The following is a 17,326-nucleotide window of genomic DNA, read 5'->3' as shown; positions in this document are numbered from 1 at the left end:
TGGCTAAGAACACAAACATACGTAATTAAATCAGCCTGCTAATTTCATGAGGGTTAAAATGGTGTGAATGTTGGAGAAAATACACTTAAAACACACTTGGATAAAATAGAGTTGTGGAATAACTCAAACGAAGCTGTATGACAAGGGAGTGAGTTATGGAAAAAAAAAAAAAAAAAAAGAGGAGTAATTACTTAGGGTGCTCTTGCACTGATTTATCAAAGTAAGTGATTAGTATAGAAAGAAAATGAAAATAATTCAATGATGTGATAAGGTTTAAACATGTATTCCTCTTGTTAAGTTGGCTGTTGAGCTGTGGGTTTATGCAAATTAGCTGGAGCAGAGACACTTCCTGTGTGTGTGTGTGTCGGAGGCTTTCAGTTCAAGAGAGATCGGGGCTGTTGAAGAGTATTGGGAGAAATATATAATGGTAAAGTATCAGGATATTTGATTACGGTGGTCAGGTCTGTTCAGAGGGGCAGATTTGGACAGGAAATTTATAATTTAAGGTTGATATGGGGTTGAAATTGGTTTTTATTTTGTGCTGAATGAAAACACATGGTAAAGTGAGGAAGGGTGACATTGTGCAAACGGTCTTTGATCTTTTGACGAGGTTTTCGGTGTGTTGAACGGTGAAATTTAAGATTGTTTCAGATTTTTGAGGGTGTTTGATTATTTCCAGAGAGGGTGTTTGATTAGACAGGGATATGTCTGAGAGGGGCCCCAAAAATTTTTGTAGTAGTGCACTCAGGAAAAAACCTGTCAGGTGATTTTGTTTTGTACTTTGATGAGCTAATAATCAGCTCTCTTTTTCATTTTGTTCTAAGCAGGCCTGGAAGAGAGTGAACGGACGGCGCTGACAAAGTTACCAAGTACGAAAATCAGGTGGGCAGTACGGATTATAATTGATTACAATCAGAGACTGATCGGCGGCGAGTCTCTGTCTAAAAATGGATTGATCGATTCAATCCAGTCAAAAGTATAGAGAACTATTTTCCTAAAAGGAAAACGAAATAAAACAAATGATTGAACTGATTTTGCTGATGTGGAGCATCTGATGACGTCTTGCGAAGGCTGCAGATCAGCAAAAATATCATGTGTGAATGCATGGGAGTGAATGTGAGTGGTTGGACCAAGGGGGAAATAAATAAAGGTTGACAAACAGGAGAAGTGGAAGACTTAAATCTGGGGATGCTGATGTTCCTTTGAGTGAATTTCTGTTTTATTGATTTGGGTTAGACCATATTAATACATTATAAAATGCTAAAAGGGAAACATTGATGTAACTTAAGTTACCATTAACTGAGGTAACACATGATTAATAACTGTTTTGTTTAAGGTTATTTTTGTCATGACACAGACTGGATCATAGAGGGAGAGTATGAAATGTAAAGTACAGGTTTTGTTTTCAGGAAATTCCAAGGATCCAGACTTTGCATGGAGCAACGATTTTGAGGAGATTTGACATGATGATAAAATTGATTTTGTTCCTTAAACACAGGTTTTCAGGGCTGGAGCAAAACACCGGAGAGGAGAATTGCTGAGCTGTTCTGAGAAATGAAATGACTAACCTTTTTTCCTTTTGATTTGTTAAGCTTGGGTGAAGCATGTTGAGTTTTTTGCCACATGAGATGTGTCAAAAAAGAGAGGGATTTAAGATTTAATTTGTTTAATGTGAAAGGGGTTTTACTAGGATTTTATAACGATTGGGGTTGTTTGATAATCTAGATATAGTAAAACTGAGGACTTGTTAAAAGAAAGGAGTAAAATGAACTGAATTCTGTTTAGAAGATAAATTGCGGGGGTTAATAAGAAGTTGTACATCAAACTTAGAGGGGAAACTGTGGGAATAAAGGATATGCTTTGGGGGAAAATAGTGAACATTTTATGAGTAGAAAATGTGGGATTTCTTTTTTATTTTTAGGGTAGAGGAGAGCTTTTTATGAGGATGTTAAGAGTGGTATGGACTCGAATGAATAATATTGGAGATTATATATGTAGAAATGATTTTTCATACACATTGCATTTTTGTGCCTTTGACGGAGTTGTGGCTCAGAGAGTCGTCTCTTGAGGGTCATAAACTTTTGGTTAACGTTATGATTAGCCAATCTACTGTGAGAATGACCTGAGTTATTGAAGGATTGCACACGCTTACAGACATATAGAGTTCATTAAGACCTGACAGTATTGATTCCAGGCAAAAGGCCTGAAGTCCATTTAGCATTTAACTGAATAGGAGTTTCGTTTGTAACTAAATTGGGTAACATGAAAAAAATATGGAGATAACACATGCAGTTCTAAATTAGTCCTCTTATATAAAATGCAGTTACAGGATAACAAATACTTGTTGAAGGGATCAAGTTTTTGCTTTAAACCAGGTCCAAGGGGAAAAAGCTTATGTATTTTGGTTAAAACTGATAAAATATAATGACTGATAAAATATAATTAGAATGTACCATTACATTAAAAGCAGCAAAATGAAATAAAATGATAGATTCAAACAGGTTATCACCTAGGAAATGGGAGTTCAAAATACAGTTAGAGTTCAGCTTTTAGCTATGATGAAGTTTATTTAGGAGCAATTAACTATGTGTTTACATGGAATGATTAAAGTGGTTGTTTTTTATCCTTTTAGTAGAATAAGCCGTTATAATGATTTTATGATGATTTTGCTTGTGAGAGGTGACTTTAGATGAAAGGTAGGCCCTTGCAGCAGTGGCAGTTTTGTGCACAGGATGTTGATGATCAGATAAGGAGCAAAGAGGAAGCATATGCAGAGACGTGCTTCCTTCGATTCTCTTGAAGGCAGTGCTTGAAGAGTTTTACAAATGCTGAGTACGGTTGACTAAGATTTGAAAATAAAAGTCAAAAACCAAATATGAAATTAGGTTCATGTTTTGAGAACAATCGAGGAACAGAGTAACTTAGAGCATAGTAGGGAGAAAGTGTTTTCTATCCTTTACAGGAGAAGATTTCCACGAGAGAGGGACCAAGGACAACCTGACTTTACCCATGGAGTGTTCTTAGGGGAGCTGGCATTTCTAGAGAGGGTCAGAGTAATGTTATAAGTGTATGGTGACCCTTTTAAGGGTCACCAAGAGAGGGAGTATCGAGAATAGAAATATTTTACTGCTATTATTTGTTGCTATTTTATAATCGTCATTACCATTTCATGTGATGTTGCATTCAGATGCATTCAGATGTTCAAATATATTGGTATTATATTAGTTTTTATTACAGGTTCAGTTATAATTTATATTACAGGGGTTATCATAATCAAATATTAACAGGTTTATTACAGGTTGTTCTAAAATTTAAAGGTTTTCGAATGTTTTATATTCTTACATATAGTCTTCCGTGGGTGAGAAAACTGAGTTGCAGGCTGACAGGAAACGGCGTGCTTTTTGCAAAAGTGAAACCAAAACCAGAGTCTGGGTTTGTATAATGAGTTTATACATTTTACATAGAAGTTAAGATCATCACAACACAGGTGCAGAGAGCAGATGCACACTCTGTGCACGCGCAGAGACATACACACACACACTGTTAGGGTGTAGGTGAAAGTTGACTGATGAAGCAGTAGATGCACGATGCGAGAGCTGAGCTGGCTTACGGAAACCACCGGGAGAAGATGGAAGCCAGTGTACTTTTAATTGTGCCTTAAGTTGTCAAATAGAACATTTGTGGTTTTGAAGCTGATGTATGTGATGACGCAATGAGGGGGCGTCACTAAATATACTCTGATGCATATAAAACTGTATTTTGATGTTAGGAGGATGAGATTGTGGGGCTGTCTGCTTACAGAGTCCGCTCATTCTCCCACGCGTGTCATTTCATTAAAATCATCGTCTTTACCCTTTGGACCAGTGTGGTTACTTGCATTCCTCCTGTGTTTCCTTCCCTATATTTTTTGAACCTTAACAATCAGCACCATGATGGAAACTTGTGGCCATAGTATATACAGTATTCTGAAGAAGGTCTAAAATGTCACTGTGTGTGCGTGTGTGTGTTTTATGTGTATAGATTTTTTTAATTATTACTGATGATATAACATTGTCCAGACATGCCTGGTAAAGACATGAGGAGGAACAGTGACAAAAGGAGCTGTGTGAGGCTACTAAAGGCAGTGGATCCCTCACCAGCTGGATTACAAAGAGCACAGGTAACATTAACACATGTACCAGGTGTTCAATGTGCCCTTTTAACTTTGAGCACCCGCCTTTTAAATGTATCTGCACGGCCCTGGTGCAGAAGGTGTCGATGAAATTCGACTTTGCTGTGAAAATGTTTTTGAAGGTGCCTTTACGCTTGAGATATTAGAGACGCTGTCTTCAGGATTTATTCAACAAATTTTCAACAACTCGATCATCATGAGCAGTATTGTTTTGTTCAGTATATGGCTCGCCTGCTTCCTGCAACCAAACCTTTACATTGTCCATAAAAAACAGAGAATGCTATCACCTTAGACTGAAAATGTGCGGTTTGCCTTTTCACTTCATCTTCTGGCAGTGGCAAACTTAAAATAGATTCTTGCAAAGCGGTTGCATCTTGATAGCATTTAATAAGCATCCCAAATTCAGAAGACACTTCCTTAACATTCTCATGTGAGGTCATTAACGAGGAAATTTTCCCCATGTACTTAGATGCTTGCTTATACGTTGAACTCTGCTTTTCTTGGCATGTCTTTATATACAAATCCAAACCTTTGGGCGTAAATTTGATGCTTATTTTCTCTGCTTGCATCTGAGTGTCATCCTCTTGTTTATTTTAGTATCTGACATTTTTATTGTTCTTTTGAATTATTTCAAACATTCCAAAGATGCACAGCACATTGAGAATCCACAGCATAAAGGACAAACATGACATCCATTTACCTGCTGATTGCAGTGAGCAAACATTTCCACAACAAGCGTTGGCATGTTTCAATTAGCGATCCAATTATGCACCAATTTAGTACAACTTAGTTCATCAGTCTTTGTAGTGAAATAATGTCTTCTAGCTTCACTGTTAAACAATATTATCACTCACCAGTTTTGATGAACGATTGACATGTTGATCCAGGCCTCAAGCACCAAATCCGTCTGGATTATTACAAAGACGATCCAGTAACTTTTGTTCGAGTTCAACAGTGATCCCTGAAATCCATATATCCAACATATCCATTAATTAAGGATTATTCCTTTGGTCCACGGGGCGGGTTTTTTACTTTGTGTAGTGGCAATTCCTTTTGTTTGACAAACCAAACATCCCACAATTAAAAATCCACAAGCCACTGCTGCACTGAGATAATATTTTGTACGCAGGGAAAAGAAGTCCACTGTCCAAACTTGAAAGTTGCGTTTTTATAGTTTATTCATCCAGTTTGGCAAGCAATAACAAGATCCATTTTTTGTTACTTCCTGCTGTTTCTCCTGCTCTGGTAAAAAAAAAAAAAAAAAAGGCCCACCCCAGTGCATGCTGGTCCTATACCAGTCTCTTTATTTATAGAAAAAAATGGCCCTACAGCTCTTACTAACTTAACAAGGTAAACATCAAAATAAAACAAAACATTGAAACAAATATTAACCTACAAATAAACTTGTAAATAAACCCAAAAATATAAGTAAACTAACAACAAACTTTAACAAATTTCAAAATAATAAAAATAAAGAACAAATAGCTCCAACACTCACCTTGAGGAGCATGATATCGTTTTTGTGTCCATCATAGCCTGGATGCTTTAAAGATTTGACCACAAGGAACTGCTGCTTTCCTTGTGGTCAAACTGCTGCTGATTCCCTGACAGTACCTGTCAGGGAATCAACTCCCAGCACGACTGTGGGTATTCTACAAATTGCAGCAACATTTATTATGTTATCAAGGACCCAATGTTAATAGTTTTTCTTCCACAAAGCACCTATTATGATATGTAGAAAAACTGATAGAGAGGTTTTTTGTCAGTTCTGCAAATGCTGCAGATTAAATCAAACAACGTGTCTCACAATGTGCTGCTGTGAGTACAAAGTCCTCTCTCACTAGTGCTCCTCCACACAAATGGCGACCTTGAAGTTGCACTGAGGCCATGTAGGGGAGTGAGTGGGGGGCAGCATCTCGGCCTCCAATAATCCGAGAACTGTCAGCTCCTGAAACATAAACTACGACGTCATGGGTTTATAGCAATCCAGGACAATATGGGTACCTTGCTACAGCTACAGGTACCTTGGTGTTCATCTGAACAACAAACTGGACTGGACTCATAACTCAGACGCCCTCTACAGGAAAGGGCAGAGCAGGCTGTACCTGCTGCGGAGACTCAGGTCGTTTGGAGTTGAGGGCCCTCTCCTGAAGACCTTCTATGACTCTGTGGTGGCCTCAGCCATCTTTTATGGTGTGGTCTGCTGGGGGGGCAGCATCTCTGCTGGGGACAGGAAGAGACTGAACAGGCTGATCCGAAGGGCCAGCTCTGTTCTAGGATGCCCTCTGGACCCAGTGGAGGTGGTGAGTGACAGGAGAATGGTGGCTAAGCTGTCATCCCTGATGGACAACATCTCCCACCCCATGCATGAGACTGTGACGGCACTGAGCAGCTCCTTCAGTGGGAGACTGCGGCACCCACGGTGTGGGACGGAGAGATTTCGCAGGTCTTTCCTCCCCACTGCTGTCAGACTCTACAATAAAGACTTTTGCAGCTGATCAAACACACAAACCCACACATGTGCAATAAGACTGCTATACGTGCAATTCTTCTTCTGACGAAGTTGTGTTTTTGTATTTTCCTACTCAGTTGTATATAGTATTTGTATTTCTATTTTAATCTATTGTATATATTATTCTATTCTATTTTATTCTATTGTATATAGTATTTTATTTTATTTTATTGTATTTTATTGCATTCCAGTGTTTTCTAATTTCTGCTACATAACTTTGCACTTTTGCTGTAACAAAACAAATTTCCCACCTGCGGGACTAATAAAGGCCATCTTATCTTATCTTATGTAGTTAGTAGTAGGATAGGTAGCAAATAAAAATTGCACAGTGTTTGTCAGATTTTAATTTAATTTTTTTTTTTTTTTATCATAAAAACATGAAAGCTTACCACTGAGGACAAACAGCAGAAGGAAGTATCTGGCTACCATGGTCACTGGTGAAATCCGCACTACAGTTTAGGGAAGCAAATGTCTCTTTTTATGTTCTTTTGTATTGCTTAAGTGTGTTTGCTAACATGCTGTAAGGTGTCTTGTAAAGGTCTTGGTAAAAATTACAAAACAAGGTTTCATAATTGATGTTAAAGGGCATTGGTATTTAAGCTTTATCGCCTCACTAGATGCACACAATGCTCAGGAAGTTTAGTTGTTCATAATTGTTCCTCCTAATTCTAGTTTGCAGTTAACTACAAGTACTAGAGGTGGACGGATCGATTCAAGTATCGACAGTATCGATACCAACACTAGTACTGCTATCGAAATTCAGTGTGTAGCCCGCTGAACTCCGTTAATTATTTCTTTGGAAAAAATAAACCTCAAACATGCACTGTGAAATGTCCGAATCTGTTTGTGTGCTTTAGAGAAAGAAAAATTTACATTCCAGGTCTCCAAAAACCCAGTTTTAAAACACATGAAAAGCTCAAAGGTGTGTTTTGTTGTGTTAACTAATTATTGTGGAAAGTAAAAATCATACTGCTATCGTGATGATTAAAATGTGTTCAGAATTTGCAAATTGAGAATTCATCTAACCAACTTCGGCAATACTGGCTCTGTATTTACTTGTTATCAGATCGATACTAAAATTTGTAGTGTGGCACAGCACTACTGTGAATGACGGAAAATGTGAATGTTGGACATTTTTTTTGGAATGTCCAGGCAATTATATACATACGGCTACTGTGGAGGTCACGTGTATACGGTTACTGCGGAGGTAATATGGCGCTCCCCAGTGGCTGCAGCCAGACCCTTCTCACTTTTCGTGTATAGAATTTCGAAAAAAACAATGGTGCAAATTATAAATCTGTATCATAATGTCTGGTGTTTTCGTGTTTGTTTTTATTTTGTTTTATTTTGCGGGTTGGTTATTAGGTGCTGCTCCAGCCAGCCAGTGAATACCCCGCCGCCCCGCCCTCTCCTCCTCCTTGTGCCGCAAGCAGCAGGCGCACCTAGCAAACGGAGGGCGCAGCAAATGGGCGATAGAAACCCGATCGGTGCCTATGCTATTCCCAATATGCGCTGACTGATGTCGAGGCAGCATGAGTACGAGCATATTTTTTTTGTTGTTGTTGTTTTTTGATGATGTCCGTGATGCTGCCCCCCACCACGATGCCGCCCCGGTCATCTGCCTGTGTCGCCCGTATCAAAAACCGCTACTAAAGACACTGCATTATTTTTTATCAGTATACCTATCACAGGATTAAACATTAGCTACCAGGCTCCTGTGAGGACCCATGTCCACAATGATCCAGGTCCAAGAGCCTGTTAAGCCCAGTTTGTAAAGTCTTCATGATTTTTACATATTAAACCTGTATGGCATACCATACTGTACAAGCATGTATGGAAGATGGCCAGGATTGGCTCTCAATTTATCTCGAATAATAAAAATATGCAGTCAGAACCTAAGTAAGACTATACAACCGCGTCCGTATGAACTGAGTAACTACTAGTGTGCCACAGACTGATTTTAATTTGCAGAGTTGTACTGGAAGTCTGAGCTGTATCATGTGAACATTAACAGAGACAGCACACAACCCTGTGAAGATTCTGTACTGCACATCATCAAATCAGACAAAGTCCTGCCCAGTCTCTGATACTGTGGCCTGTCCAGTAGTTAATAATCCATGAGATATTGGTTGTGCTTTAGTGTCATTTCCTGTAGTTTCTCTCAGCAACTTAAGTGTGTTAAATGAACTTGAGAAATAAAATATAAAATCCTCAACCTACCTCACCTGCAGGTACTATCCAGATCCAAGTAAGCTCACTGCTGAATGTGTTCTCTCTCTCACTCACTCACACACACACACACACACACACACACACACACACCTGTTTGCACTCTGGATCACTAAATAAATGTTTACTCCGCAAAGGACAAATGCAGCTGCTTATTTAATGCAGAAACATGAGAAAACAGTTGCTGGCACAGATTTGAACTGAATAACCACTAGAGTGCACCGCAGGCTAGTTTTGTATATGATCCAAATCTACATCAAGTACAAAGTTTACTTATACTTCAATAATAAAGAAGAAGAACTGACTCCGGGACTATTGAAAGAAACAAACAATGACAAGGCAATTACACAGTGTCCACAGTTTGAGAACACATTTATTGCAGTAATAACTCCAGTGGCCCCTCTACATCCACAAGACTGTTTTTATACACAAAGTGTAATTTTCTGGACAAAGCATTTGAGAAGACGCTTTGTCTGTCCTCTGTAAGTTCAGAAATCCAGCTGGACGGGTGTATTCTTCTTACATACAAGACACACAGACACAGACACACAAACATTTGGTTTTATCAGTTGTGCAAATATAGGAAGGGAAAGACTACAGTAATAATTTAAAGAAAGACACACACACACACACACACACACACACACACAGAACCTAGTTCCAGTCAAGCAAGTTACTGGAGTACAATATCTGCAAAACTCAAAGATTTAAAATACAAATTAGTTAATAAATAAATCATCTTACAGTAAATAATACTAACTAGAGATCACCCTGATGGGAATCGCACTAGCCATGACACACAGCCTCTGACTAAAGATCTGTGACGGCATCTTGCACAAATGTGATGAAATCTGACAAACATACACGCCAAACTACAACCCCAATGTGTCCAAGACTACATTTTGGCATGACACACTAGCTCAGACAGCAAGTTCAGAGAAAGACTTTGTTCCCTCGGTATAACTGACTGAATTCACAACGTGTGAACTACATCAGTGCAGACAGCCAGCTGTCTTTCAAGCATCTGTTTCTCCACCAAGTCTTCCACTCTGCCGACCTCCACCTCGTCCACCTCATCTATAAAGCTGGACCAATCCGTACTGCCGTCTGCTCGTTCCACAGCCTCTGACTGGCTAGAAGGGTGAACAGGGGCTGTTTCATCGTGAGTGGTGGTCACACAGTTGCAGCTATCGCAGATGCCGAAGCGTCTGAGTCCGGGTGAAACGCTAGAACCAGTGAAGTTTCGTCTGCAGCTCTTGCATGACACGGGCCAGTAGTGTCTGTGGACCTGTGGATGATCAAGACATGGAGGATGTGAATTCATCTGTTTGGACAGTACCAACTTTTCCATCAGTGTAGATGAAAATAACAGCACAATATATATATTTTTTTTAAATCCCAGCAGTGGATAGTGCTAAACCTCAGGCTACTAGCAGATGCACTTATGGTGCCAATTTGAAACTCGCTTCGTTCTCAAGTTATCACATTCACAAACTTGGGTGTCCACTCCAGCCACCTGCCTGTCCGGCAGGGTAACAAATATTCCCCATCAGCTTTTTAGGGCTGAGGGGTAAAAAACAAAACAAAACAAAAAACTGCACTACTGAAACTTACGTCACACAATGGGGAACAGTGAACGGAATTTCACAGTTTTCACTGAATTTCTTTAAGTCACTTAATGAAATTTACTTCAAAATCTCATATTTGCACTTATATTTAAAAAGAAAATTACCTAAAGAAAAAAAATACTCATAATGAATGTGATACATGTGCATAATCTTTTATGGTATCATTTTAATGTCACAGTTGGAGACTATTTTTATTATTCATGTGACTTTAAAATATTACACTGCACAATGTATTAGTGTGGATGTTTTAAAGTAGAAAAGCTTTAAAATGAGTACTATGGAGTACAATGTAAAATATTTTCATCCATAATAGAGTGCACTGTAAGTTGGAAGCATCATGACACAGATACTTTAATGAAGTCTTAGTATACTGAAGCTATATTCTAGTATTGTATCAGGTCTCTGTCACTGAGACTCCTGTAGTAATTACTGAGACATGACCAGTGTTGCTGTAACTGTTCAGTGCAAGGGGCCACAGGAATGCAACAAAAACTGAGATGTGTCTCTTCTCAGATAATATAAATGCTGTGTACAGATACTCTTAATAAAAGAAAAAAAATCTAACCTGTTCATGGTAATAGTTTGCATTATTAGAAAATTTGTGAACTAAAGTTGGATAAGGTTAACTCAGAATGAAGTCGACCTGCTATACATTTTTTGAGGCAATAAGTTTTATTGTTTTTTTCTGATCAAAGCTTGCAGTGCATGAAATTCTTACACTAAGGGCGTGGCTGCGTAGGTGCTCCTGTCGTGTGAACCTCTTGCCACACATGGGGCAGGGGAATGGCCTCTCTCCTGTGTGGCAACGGATGTGCCTCTTCATGATCCCCTTCTGCTTGGCAGTGTATGGGCAGAAGGGGCACTTGTGGAGTTTCACTGGCACTACTAAGCCATCACCTGAAGGAGGAAAAACACAGCAACAATTCAAACCTACCCCTATCTATTTGGGTTGACAATTTACTAACATTGCTATATAGCTTTTTAATTGATTAAATGTCCTTATATTTATTCTACTAATTACCTGTGTCCTCTCCAAGCCAATCAGACTGGATCTCCATAATTGATGATCCTACAAATCCCAGACCTTCGTCCATTCTGCTTCCTCCAGTGCTGCTACCCAGCCCTTGGGTGAAGCGCTGCCCTACTCTGTCCCCCAAAGAAGTGGGACCTTCACCTCTGGCCAGTGCCTCCATCAGCTGCCTGGCATTAAAGGATGAGCTGTATCCCAAGGGGGAGCGTTCGTTAGATGGAGAGGGACTCGGGGGAAGCAGCCTGCTATGATGAGTATTGTGCAGAGGAGGCCCAGGATAGGATGTGATGACTTTGGTGTCGGGTGACTCCATAAGTTCTTCATCAGGGTCATATTCTATCTTAGGGTTCACCAACTCTGGAGTCAGAGCAGAGGATGAGGATGATGAGAGATTAGTCTGATCCATATGTCCCTTTTGCCCTTCACTCCCAGGTGCAAACTCTTCCCGAGAGGGATAGGAGGTGTCCATATCCCTGGTAGCGCCTGGAGGGGTGGTGACAACAATGGACAAAGGTGTTCTACCTGATGTAACAGACTCCTGACCTAAACCTGACCCTCTATCCGCCTCTGAGACCTGCGAATGAGGCTCTGCAACCCCAGCACCACTGGAAATTGTTGCAGAAGGAGTGCCACTGTCTGCAGGACCCATTCCTCCATCCTCTGTCTGATTCTCTTTCTCCGTGTTCCTCTCCTTCTCCTTGCTGCAGATTTCCAAAGACGACCGGATGTACTCTTTGCAGAAGTTCACCAGATCCGTCATCTGCAGGTAGCTGGCTGCTGACATCACCTCGATGACATTGCTCCTGTTCAGAGCCAGGCGCCCAGAGTAGAGGAAGTCCAGAATAATAGAGAAGGCGTCAGCTGTCACAATGTCCAACGATGCTGTGCTGTAGCGCTGTCCGCTGTCCTGAAAAGAGATGTATTCAAAAGATAGACAATGTTGAGCCAAATGTATTGGAAAACAAATGCTGGAACAGAAGATATTTAGAAAGTGGAACAGGGCTCCAGAGAAATATCAGTACATTTCAAATCATAGTTTTTACAAAACAGCTAAAGGTTTTCAAGATTTCCATTTTCCTGACTGCAAAAATGTGGTTACGCTACTTTCTAGGTCATAGAGCTGCTCCCATATTACCCAACTAATGTCTCTACACCAGCACTCAGTAATGTTAAGTATCCAGTTAAAATTCTCATCCTTACCTATACAGCATTCACAGTCAGGCTCCCTTGTGGCCGACCTTCTTCATGTCATTCCCTTTAGTCAAAGCAATTTAAAATTAATGTTTTTTGGGAGGTTTCCCCTCCCACGTCCACTGAAGGACACACTGTGACAGAGTACTTGAGGCTGTGACCTGACCTGTGTAACTCTGCCTGTATGCTGAGTAGGTTGTCATTTCTGCGGACTCTGCGGAATCTGTTTACTCGGGCATATTAGTAATATATTTATGCCAGTTCTTCTTTTATGAAATGCATAATTTGTCTTAATTTTTGTACTGCTTTTAAGATAGATTTTTCTATTTGTAGCACTTAATGCACTATTTCTGTTGTTTAAATATGATCTCCCTTCATTTTGTAATTTTTATATTGCTTATGTTTGTTTTCTGTGAAGCACTCTCTGCCTCTTGTCTGAGAAAAGCACAATATATATATATAAAAAAAAATACTGCTTGTCTGCAGTTTTTATTTGTGACCTTGGCAAAACACAGTGCTGTGAAAAAAGTACTTGCCCCCTTCCCGATTTCAAATCTCAATTGGATAAAAATAGAGTAAATACAAAATTTAGTTTTTAAATTATGATTTAATTTATTTAAAAAGGAAAAAAGAATTTTCCAAACTTTTTTGCAGGAATTTTGGCCCCCAGAATTGTTTTAATTCAGCCACATTGGAAGGTTTTTTAAACCTGAACCACCTGGTTAAGGTCATGCCCTTGTGCCTCAATTGGATCCAGACTTCCGCTAGTCCACTCCAAAACCTTAAGTTGTTCATTTATTTTATTTATTTATTTGTGAGCCATTCAGGTTTGTTTCTGATCATTTTCCTGTGACATAACTCAAAAGCACTTGAGCTTTAGACCATGAATTGATTGCTTCATGATTTTCTGATAGGGAGCAGGTTCCAGCTGACTGTTCCATAAACTGCAGCAAGTCACCCAAACCCTCAAGCAGCAAAGTAGCAAAGCCCTAGACCATCAAAACACCAACATCTATGACTGTTGGTATGATGATCTTTTTATGAAATATTGTGTATTAGTTTTATGCCAGATTTAACACAATTCAAACATTCCAAAAAGTTTACATTTTTATCTCCTCCGTCCACAAACTATTTTCTTAAAAGTCATCAAGATGTTTTTTGGAAAATGTGAGACAAAACATTGTGTTCTTTTTGGTCAGCAATAATTTTTTCCTTGAAACGCTCCCATGGATGCCATTTTTGCCCAGTTTCTTTCTTACTGTTAAACATGAAGAGAGCCAAATGAGGCCTGGAGGTCTTTAGATGTTGTTCTGGGTTCTTTTGTGACCTCCTGGATGAGTCTTCAATGCGCTAATCTTGGTCGACTCCTGGGAAGGTTCACCGCTATTCCAAGCTTTCTCTATTTGTGGATAATGGCTCTCACTGTGGTTCGTCGCGAGTCCCAAAGTCTTAGAAATGGCATCTGTTCTTGAGTTTCTCTAGATGATGTGTTGCTTTTTGGAAACTTTTAGCCTACTTCATTTTGTCAGACAGCTTCTCTGTAAGTATTTTTTCGACTGAACAAGTCTGGCAGTAATCAGGCCTGGGTGTGGGCTTAATTTAACAAGTGGGGGCAATTCCATTTTTTTTTTTTTTTTTTTTAAAACACAGGGTCAGGTAGAATGTATATAAAAAGTGTAAACACCCCTGTTGAAATGCCAGGTTTTCTATGATGTTAAAAAAAATTACTACAATATATCATTTTAAAATGTTCCCACCTTTAATGTAACCTAAACCTGTACAATTTAATTGAAAAAACAAATCTGAAAAATATTAAAAGTTAAAAACATATAATAAGCTGGTCGTATAAGTGAGCACATCCTTAAATTAATACTTTGGTGAAACAAATTTTGATTTAATCACAGCATTTAGTCTTCTACACACATACTATCAATTAAAGAGACTCTCTCTGCCTTCCTCCTCTCCCCTGCTGGAGGTTTCTTCCTGTTAAGAGGGAGTTTTTCCCTTCCCCTATGAGCAAAGCACTTGCTCATATGGCATCATAAGATTGTTGGGGTTTTCTCTGTGTTGTTATTGTAGGGTCTACCTCAAAATATAAAGCGCTTTGAGGTGACTGTTGCTGTGACTTGGTACTGTATAAATAAAATTGAATTAAATTGATTACGCCCAAGTAAAGTTAAGCTGTTCTAGTAGGAGTTTCCTGGCGGCATGGTAGTTGGGGCTGCAGCTGGAACTGGGGCTTTAGTCAAGATGGAGGGCCCCATCCACTAGAGGCATCCACTAGAAAGCTGAAGATAAAGGGGAATTTCACCTTTCAACATGACAATGATCCCAAGCCAATTCAAATTAACAAAAGAATGACCTCACCTGAAGAAAATTAAAGTCTGTAATGGCCAAGCCAGACATAAATCCAATGGAAAAATCTGTGGGGTGATCTGAAGAGGGCTGTGCACGAGAGGTACCCTGGCAATCTGACATATTTGAGTACTTTTAAAAAGAAAGGTGGGCAAATAGTGCGAAGTCAAGATGTGCCATGCTGACAGTCTCCTACCCATGGAGCCTGACTGCGTTCTTTAAAAAGTGCTTCACCTAAGTATTAATGTAAGGATGTGTCCACTTATGCAACCAGCTTTTTGTACATTTTTTAATCATCATTATTATGATTTATATTTCCCCCCAACATTTTTTTTGCTTTTCAGTTGCATTATGCAAGTTTAGGAAAAAGTTTAGGGAAAAGTGTAAGTCATTTATATCCACTGGAGGTTTGGATAGCCTTTTCCCCCTTTCGACAAGCAGTATGTGAAAGAACACTCTAGGAAACAGCTATCACAATAACACAACACACTAGAACTTGAAACTAACAGTGAAACTGACTCACCTACATACTGTAATATATGCAGTCTGATAATAAATACATTATCTTGACCAAATTGTTGCATTTACGTCCAAGAAGCCACCTTAGTTTAGCCAGCTCTCCTTAACAAACACACAGAGAAAACAATGGCATCTGTCCTTATGTCCTTACCTGTAGATAGTGAACGAGAAGAGCTCGAAAATAACCGCTTCCTGCAAACAAGACATTCCGATGGGCCTTGAAGACACGACCCTCAACAAGGATGCTGCAGTCACAGAAGAAGTCACGCTTCCGTTGCTCATTGAGCTCGAACAGTAGTTTGGACAGATAGCAAGGCACTTCCATGGCTGAACTCCTGGCGGCTCTGCCAGGATGAGGGAATAGACGGGTAAACTGAGGTAAACAAGCACTTGTGATCATTAACTGTTGGAGGTGTGTTATTTAAAATGGCATTACCGCTTAATAGTCAACTCCGACAGAGTCGTATTAAAAGCTTGACTTATACAAAGTTTAAAATCTCCAGGTAAACACATGTTAATGATTACAGACTTTAGTCCTGACGGTTAACAGTTAACTCAGCTAACACGCACTGGGTCTGACAAACTGTAACCACAGACGCTTGACACTTTAAAAACACAACAAGGATAATGGAGTTTAAACACGCAAACACTAACTCAGACACACCTGGACTAACAAAAGTGGAATCACTTTTTTCTGTTTGTTTGCTAGCTAGTGTGTGTTGCTAACGCTGGGTAGCTAGTTGGAAGTACTTTTCCTAAAATAGCCGACTGACGAGACGAGCTGCTTATTACAAAACCTGTGAAAAAACTGAAATAAAAAGGCGTGAAATACCGACTCACTTGTTTAATTACGCTGACCGTAACAACTCTTTTACCGTAGCAACGCTAGAAGCGAGGCTCTTTTGTCCCATGTCCACATTAGCCAACAACTTCCGCTTTCGGCCAAAAAAAAAAAAAAATAGTGACGTTTTTGTTTATCTGTCCAATCAGTGGCCAGTTCTGCGTCTGCTGTACTATTTTCCAGGAGGAGGTTATGGTCAGATTGACGGATTTAAATCTTGTTCTGTACACATGCCTCTGTCCTCTTTGTGCAAAGGAATAAAACAACATAACTTGCAAAAATACCAGGAATATGTAAAGTAGTGAGATCACCAATTATGGCCAGTTTGACCCCAAGAAAAAGGGTTTCTGTCTTCCCTGTGCTCTTAATTCAGGATGCATATTTTACTTTATAGTAAATGATGATGCCATGTTTTTAACTATTAGAAAACTGATTTATTAAGCTTCTGGACAAATACAGGAATAATCTATCACGTTTTCGTAACACTGTCTGCACTGAATTTTTCTTTTCCTTACTATATGGCAGTATTCATTAAAAACCAAATCAGCTGATTAATGCTTTCAATTCAATTCTAGATGTCTCCAGGAGAGACTGTATATGAAAGATGGATGTGACCATCATGATCACATCGTTAGTGTCTGGATTCGGCATTTTGAAGTCTCAGTATATTTTGACCACAGCTGGCTAAAATAGCTAAATTATTAGCTCACCATCAGGTTTGGTTAGAAAGCTGCACCCACAGATGGGTACAGATAAGGTCAAGCTTGAGTTAGTAGTCAGCTTTTTTGACAGCTGCCTGTCAATCAAAGTGGCCACACCCCTGACTGTAAGTTTTAACATAATCCATTGG

At 39.4% G+C, this 17,326-nt stretch overlaps 1 protein-coding gene across 2 annotated transcripts; it reads right to left on the bottom strand.

The window, feature by feature from the left end:
- Positions 1 to 9,255: 9,255 nt before the first annotated feature.
- On the bottom strand, positions 9,256 to 16,583 carry zbtb8b (zinc finger and BTB domain containing 8B). 2 transcript variants are annotated; one of them, XM_039605752.1, is made up of 5 exons: positions 16,476 to 16,583; positions 15,787 to 15,979; positions 11,562 to 12,477; positions 11,259 to 11,437; positions 9,256 to 10,200 (listed from the first exon to the last, which is right to left on the bottom strand). In XM_039605752.1, exons 2-5 carry the CDS (start codon positions 15,958 to 15,960, stop codon positions 9,886 to 9,888), a joined length of 1,584 nt encoding a protein of 527 aa, XP_039461686.1. In that variant the 5' UTR covers positions 15,961 to 15,979; positions 16,476 to 16,583; the 3' UTR covers positions 9,256 to 9,885. The 2 variants fall into 2 exon arrangements, with proteins under 2 accessions (XP_039461686.1, XP_039461685.1); XM_039605751.1 differs by having other exon boundaries at positions 16,511 to 16,574.
- Positions 16,584 to 17,326: the final 743 nt, after the last annotated feature.

The sequence above is a fragment of the Oreochromis aureus genome, linkage group 22, assembly GCF_013358895.1.
Source record: "Oreochromis aureus strain Israel breed Guangdong linkage group 22, ZZ_aureus, whole genome shotgun sequence".
Taxonomy (NCBI): Eukaryota; Metazoa; Chordata; class Actinopteri; order Cichliformes; family Cichlidae; genus Oreochromis; species Oreochromis aureus.
The sequence above is the reverse complement of the archived record's forward strand: the minus strand, read 5'-3'. Positions and strand labels throughout refer to the sequence as shown.